The sequence below is a fragment of the Trichechus manatus genome, unplaced genomic scaffold (genome assembly GCF_000243295.1).
Source record: "Trichechus manatus latirostris isolate Lorelei unplaced genomic scaffold, TriManLat1.0 scaffold00248, whole genome shotgun sequence".
NCBI lineage: Eukaryota > Metazoa > Chordata > Mammalia > Sirenia > Trichechidae > Trichechus > Trichechus manatus.
In genome coordinates this window covers 1,655,170-1,662,765 of record NW_004444184.1, presented here as the reverse complement: position 1 = coordinate 1,662,765, position 7,596 = coordinate 1,655,170, and the positions used below count along the sequence as shown (strand labels likewise).

The following is a 7,596-nucleotide window of genomic DNA, read 5'->3' as shown; positions in this document are numbered from 1 at the left end:
AGAAGGGAGAGGGTTGACAAGTTGTGGGGTTGTTAACCAATGTCATAAAACAATATGTGTACTACTGTTTCATGAGAAGCTACTTGTTCTGTAAGCCTTCACCTGAAGTACAATAAAAAAAAAAGTGTAAAAATATATGTACCCTTCAATGTTATAATAACCATTACTGTTAGGAGTGGCTATTTAGATTTACTTATGTGTATGAATATGTGATTATGTAGTGGCCTTTGATAACGTGGCCAAAGGAAATACCATGAAAATTAAGTCTATGTTTTATTCATGCATTTACCATTAATTTAATACACAGTTATTTAATACCTACTATATTTGAAACAGAACTCTGGTGGCCAGTGGTTTAAGAGTTCGGCTGCTAACCAAAAGCTCAGCAGTTTGAGTCTACCAGTAAACCTTATGGGGCAGTTATATGCTGTCTTATAGGGTGGCTATGAGTTGGAATTAACCTGATGGCAACAGGTTTGTTTTTTTTGATTTGTATTTGAAACACTGAGATAATAACTGAGGACAGTGAACAGTACAGGCATAGTCATTATACTCAGAGAGTTTAAGTTTTAACCAGGGAGATAGGCATTAGCTACTAAACTGGGTATTATTTAATGTAATTGTGAAAATTGCATCACAATTAGAAGTACAAAGCGCCCAAAGACTAGAAAAAAGGACATGAGGTAAAACTTCTCTGGGGAAGGGATATTCTGACTGAGATGCAAGGAGCCTAAAAACTAGTAAAGTGAAGGGGAAGGCATTTGTGGAGAATGTTCTGTTCAGAGGCATTAGCCAAGCCTAAGGAAGGACGGAGAGTGGTAGGTTTGTGGAGCAGAAAGGACATTAGAATTCAATGCCAGAGGGCTTACCATGGCATGAAAGACTCACCATAATTTAGCTCTTGCATCTCCAGAATCATCTCATTTCATAACGCTCCCTACTGCCAGGAGTCATAAACATATAGATAATAGCTTAAGCCACATGATGTTGAAATTGCCTAGGGATGGTAAAAACAAAACTGGGTAATAACAAAAACTGGAGAAACTCTAACACGTGAAGATCAGGCAAAGGAGAGTGAACGAACAAAGGAGACTAAGAATGAGTTCTCAGAGTGCAGGACATCAGAATCCAAGAAAGGGAGTGAGTAGATATGTCCAGTGCTGCTGGGAAGTGAAAAATAAAAGTCTGAGTGGTTACTGGTGAGACTGAAGTTTTTGAAGTAAAATGGATGCTGGATAGAAAAGAAAGGGAATTAAGCAAAGGACTGATGGATATAGAGAAAGTAGAGGGATCAATGGAGTTCAGGTTCCAAGGAAACCAAAGAATAGTCTTGGTAGGAGTGGTGGAAGAAGCAGGCCTGGGTGTGGGAGATTTGGTTGGAGTTAAAAAAGGAAACTTGAGCATAGAAGATTATGTGCAAAGGGAAGACACTTAGAGATTTTGGAGGTGAAAAAGTTTCAGGCGATGGCAGTTTTGGGTTGTGACTCTGGGAGTGAAGCCTGAAGTAGAGAGACGAAAAGTTCGTTTGTAATAAGGAGATTCAAACAGGGCTTTGAATGGGATGTCTGTTTGGATGTGGAAGTCACCCAGGATCATGGCTGCACTCAAGCTGGAGAGGAAAACAATAATACAGGTGCCAGAGTCTTTATATAATGATGGATTGTGACTAGAGATTAGGAGATGATGATACCAATAAGAAGGGAGATGATGAATTGCTGGATAGCAGGAATATCAAAGCATTAAGGATTTATTTTCATGGAGGTAAGACTTCAATAGTCTGGAAACAGCACTAGGGACAAGAGGATCATCAGCCTGAGGGTACTTGGGGTGTGGAAGAATAAACAGCTAACATTTGCAGGAGAAACTGTATCCTCAGTGGAGAATGGGGTTTTAGTCAAGACAGGAAGGCAGAGATAATGTTCTGAAAGAAAGTTGAACATGTAGCAAATTTTGCAGACATAGAACAAAATTCCAGCGGGGGCAGTGGAACAATTTGGGAGATAGGGAAGGAAAGCTTGTGTGTGTGTGTGTGTGTGTGTGTGTGTGTGTGTGTGTGTTTGTGTGTGTTGTAAGGGCAATAGGGCAGTGAAGAATAGAACATTTAAGTATTGTATTGTTGTGGCAGAAAATAAATGCCTGGGGATGGTGTGGGGATCCAGGAAACTGGAGGGTGGGTCTGAATGAGTTAAACAAGGATGAGAGAGTATGGCAGCACCAGCAGCTTAAGAGACGTCTACCTCCCATCAGGTTGGGACCTGGAAACAGGAGCCTAGCTGTAAAAAGAAAGCAAAGTAGAGGTTGGAAAACCTGACAGATTCCCAAATGAGGACTTCCTCCAGGAAAATGTGGTCCTTAATTATTGAAATAGTAATAATATAATATAAAATGTCCAGTCTGGCAGAGGTTTTCACCAGGAAGCTCAGGGCCTTTGCAATATTTGACCCATTCTGACCAAGTGGTCGTTTGCTTTCCTTAGTCTTTTATGACAAATTTTCCAGTAAAATGGTTTTATGTAAACTCAGTATTTCTTCTTGGAAGTCTAAGACATATTAGAATACACATAATTTGCATGAATCCATGGCCATCGAGTTGATTCCAGCTCTTCGTGACCCTATAGGACAGAGTAGAACTACTCCATAGGGTTTCCAAGGAGCAGCTGGTGGATTTGAACTGCAGACATTTTGGGTAGCAGCTGACCTCTTAACCACTGCCCTACCAAGGCTCCAATTTGCATGAACTTCTTAAAATTTCTCAATATTTTAATGTTATCAATTGTAATTGGTACTAAAAAGCATGAAGCTCCATTTTTTCTTGAATCTGCTTTGTTGCTCAGTACTGAGAAACAATTATTTAAAACTCATCTAATAACTTGAAATATATTTTGGAATATACCAAAAAACCAAACTCATTGCTATCGAGTCAATTCTGACTTATACATTGAAAATATATTTTCCCAAGGTATTTAATTCAATATCAAAAAGTGCTTAGATGCTGGTTGAATCTGCCTCTTTCCAAAAACTGTGAGGTGATATAGGCTTGACAATTAATTTAAAAATTCATGCTGAGGGATTAATTTAAAAAATTAATAAAAACTTAAGTTTTTATGGGCTGTGGATGAGTCATATGTGAACAACTGTGGTGGTTTAGTCTTAATGAATATCCACATTTGAACTTTTATCTTTCTGAAGTCATCTCTGGTAGTATCACCAAGGTCTTGTCCTTTGTCATTAGAAAAGGAACTTGGGAATTATTTACATGCAAGTTTAACTTTTTGCTTAAACAATTTAAGAGAATTATTTTTGAGCATTAGAGTCTGAGACTGTAATATATTTATATTTATATTCTGACACCACATCCAGTTCTAGAATACTATAGATAAATTGTTGTTAATTGTACCTGTTACCTATTGCCACAACAATGCTGCATAACAACCAGAAAAACTTAATGGCACCACCAAAACCACACTTATTTTGCTCATAAGGCTGCTGGGTTCAGCTGAGTTGAGATGGATTCGACCGATCTGGTCAGGTTTTCCTAAATGTCTGGGGTCCAGCTGGCTATTGGCTGGCACTGCTCCATATCCTTCTCAACTTCCAGCAGCCTAGTCTGGGCATGTTCTCAGAGCATGGAAGAAGTGCAAGAATGAGCAAAACCAATTGTGTAGGCATCTTTTAGATCTTGGATGTGACTCTGGGAGTGAAAGGCTGAGGTAGAGAAATGAAAAGTTCAGTTGTAATAAGGAGATTCAGACACAGTTTTGAATGAGATATCTGTCTGGATGTAGAAGTTACCCAGGATCATGTTTGTACTCAGGCTGAAAGGAAAACAATAATATAGGTGCCAGAGTCTTTATATGATGATAGATTTTGACTAGAGATTAGTAGGTGATGTTCTAAAATCCTGTTGGTCCAAAGGAAGTCACATGTTGTTGTTAGGTGCCTTTGAGTCTGTTCCGACTCATAGTGACCTTATATACAACAGAATGAAACACTGCCCGGTCCTGTGCCATCCTGCTTGAGCCCATTGTTGCAGCCACTGTGTCAATCTATCTCGTTGAGGGTCTTCCTATTTTTCGCAGACCCTCTACTTTACCAGGCATGATGTCCTTCTCCAGGAACTGATCCCTCCTGACAACATGTCCAAAGTATGTGAGACGTAGTCTTGCCATCCTTGCTTCTAAGGACCATTCTGGTCGTACTTCTTCCAAGAGAGGTTTGTTCGTTCTTTCGACAGTCCATGGTCTATTCAATATTCTTTGCCAACACTACAATTCAAAGGTGTCAATGCTTCTTCGGTCTTCCTTATTCATTGTCCAGCTTTCACATGCATATGAGGTGATTGAAAACATCACGGCTTGGGTCAGGCACACCTTAGATTTCAAGGTGACGTCTTTGCTTCTCAACACTTTAAAGAGGTCTTTTTCAGTAGATTTGCCCAATGCAGTGCATCTTTTGATTTCTTGACTGCTACCTCCATGGATGTTGATTGGGCATCCAAGTAAAATCAAGTACTTGACATCTTCAATCTTTTCTCCATTTATCATGATGTTGCTTATTGGTCCAGTTGTGAGGATTTTTGTTTTATGTTGAAGTGTAATCCATACTGAAGGCTGTGGTCTTTGATCTTCATCAGTAAGTGCTTCAAGTCCTCTTCACTTTCAGCAAGCAAGGTTGTGTCATCTGCATAATGCAGGTTGTTAATGAGTCTTCCTCCAATCCTGATGCCCTGTTTTTCTTCATATAGTCCAGTTTCTCAGATTATTTGCTCAGCATACAGATTGAATAAGTACGGTGAAAGGATACATCCTTGACGCACACATTTCCTGACTTTAAACCACACAGTATCCTCTTGTTCTGTTTCAAAGACTGCCTCTTGACCTATGTACAAGTTCCTCATGAGCACAATTAGTGTTCTGGAATTCCCGTTCTTCGCAATGTTATCCATAATTTGTTACCATCTACACGGTCGAATACCTTTGTATAGTCAATAAAATACAGGTAAACATCTTTCTGGTGGTCTCTGCTTTCAGCGAGGATCTGTCTGACATCAATAATGATATCTCTGGCTCCACGTCCTCCTCTGAATCCGGCTTGAATTTTTGGTAGTTCCCTGTTGATATACTGCCCCCGTAGTACAACAAACTGACAGATAAGGGGGGGGGGGGCACATGGAGAAGCCAGAATCAGAGAAGGTGGGAGGCAATGCAAAATTACATGGAAAGCATGTAGGTACAGAGAAGGGTGAGGAAATGGGACCATTAATGCAATCAGTTCACCTCCTTGAATGAATAAATGAACAAATCGATCATACAGTGAGGTGAAGAGCACTGGACTATGAATCAGGAGATGTATCCCTGAGGCACAGAACTATTCATTTTGTTTACTTTGGTAAATTATTTTATCTTGCAGGGCCCTAATTTCTGTATTGGCAGTTCCAAGTTTGAAAGGCCTGTAATTTTATAAAATCAAGCTTTTAATAAATTTAATAGTACACACAGTCTGTAGCAGAATACTTAGGGGAAACTTGTTTATTATCTGTACTTTGCCCGTTGCGGTCGAGTTGATCCCAACTCACAGTGACCCTATAGGACAGATTAGAACTGCCCCATAGAGTTTTCAAGGAGTCGTTGGTGATTCAAACTGCCGACCTTTTTGGTTAGCAACTGAACACTTAACCACTGCACCACCAGGGCTCTGTCCTATACTTTAGCGAACCCAAATGGTTAGTGTGGATGGCCAGAGTTGATTGGCTAATTTTGACTTTCTGAATCTTTGAATATTTTTAGTCATATTCAAACTGATAAGCTTCTAGTCTGATTTTGGGTATGCAGCAAAGTGCTGAAAGTTCAGTTTCCTATTTAATTTTTTCTTCTATCTGATGAGTCTTTTGAAGCATACAGCTTGTCAGTATAAATCAAACAGTGTAACATCTCTTATATGTGAGATAAATTTTAGGGGCTGTTGTTGCTGTGCCTTAATAATTCATTATCATGATGAATTATTATTCTTAAATAGACCAGAGGAGCATTGTCAAGTTTTCATAATGTTGATTAAAAATATGGCTTGTTTTAAAGTAGATGTTATGATTTGTTTTATATAAAAAGTACAGATAATATGTAAGTGAAACCCTCTCTTTATTATGTACAACAGGTACATATGTAATAGATAATGAAATGCTGGATTATTTAACTATAAAAATTTTAAAAATAAGTAAAAATATTTTATAAGATTAGCAGGAAGAAAGTAAGACATACAGTCTTTGAAGATGACTGTCTGTGCCTGAGATAGCTTCTTATTCTTGTTACTTCTATTGCCTCAAATATTTCATACCTAGATTACCAAAAAATATTGAATAAAATACAATTTGTAACTCACTTTGGCATGTAGAATGTTCTGTTTCATTCTAACAGAAGTGACTTGCCATATGATAAATGTTTATCCTTGTGGTATCTCTGGGGAGCATTTATTTTGGACTGATAATTTACTTGTGAAATCAGTCACTGTGGTCTATGTCTTTGCAGAGTCACCGTGTAGACGTATCTAAGAAACCACACTCAAATCAAGCTGGCCTAGATTCAAAAGTACCAGTTGGTTGTCAGAATGATTTGGCCAACCTGGGGAGAGAGAGGAGCAAGAGTGGCGCAACTGCAAAAGCAGACACCAGTGTGACTACCGGTGAGTTATTAAGCCCCATGACATTGGTTTTAACTGCTTACATGCTGAATGCACAATATACAGATTCTTCCTATCGTTTCGTGTGGAATCTGTGGCTCAGTCAAAATGACTGACCTGACCTGCACATCTCAGTGAAATGAAGTTTTAAGTGCAGCATAGTATTAAACACTCACAGTCATGAGCGGGCTGTTCATTGTTTCCCAATATTAGATTTTTCTCCTCATTTATGATTTTCATGGCCAAGGAAAGTGTCTTATTTTAGGATTCCTTGTAATAGCGTGATAATATTTTAATTTTTTTTTGCTAGAAGGATTAACAAGAAGCATTCACGGCTTGAACAGAGAAGCTAAAATAATTGAGATGTTTTTAATTTAAAAAAGAAGTTTCAGATAAATCACCTAATGCAGATTTGAACTATGATAGTTTAGTTTATAGGGATAGTGATCTGATCATTTTCATCTCTCCTGAAGACAAAGGAAGAACAAACAGACTTTTGGAGGCGTTGATAGCATTCAGTTAAGCTTCCAGAGTAACTTCCATATTGTGGAAATCCAGGATGAGTTAGCAAGGGAAATAAGAATTTTCTTTCTTGGCAATGTTTAAGACAACACCACACCAGCTCCATTTTGATTACACTTTATCTTAGAAACTTCATGTTTAGTTTATAGAAAAATTTAAACTGTAATTATTCTTAAGCATACAGTTTATTCCTTTCTCTTTCTTACTTGGTTTTCTAGCTAGCACATTTTTTTCCCCTCCAAGGGCATGTAAAAGTCAAAATACTAAAGTCTCTGAAGTGTTTCTGCTCCAAACGCTGTCCGTACAATCTGAGTTCTTTCATGTAGTTAGCTTATTGGCTTCTGACACGCCTATAAAAATACCCCAAAGAGTTTTTCTTATTACGTTTTCATTGACTCTCTCC

General features: G+C 38.3%; 1 protein-coding gene across 1 annotated transcript in view; it reads left to right on the top strand.

Moving 5' to 3' along the window:
* The window catches only part of THEMIS (thymocyte selection associated), a 193,052-nt gene that overhangs the window by 167,082 nt on the left and 18,374 nt on the right, over window positions 1-7,596 (top strand). Inside the window, exon 5 of the mRNA XM_004389474.2 lies at window positions 6,521-6,674. Within this exon, the coding sequence (XP_004389531.2) occupies window positions 6,521-6,674 (154 nt within the window). The remainder of the gene's footprint in view (window positions 1-6,520; window positions 6,675-7,596) is intronic.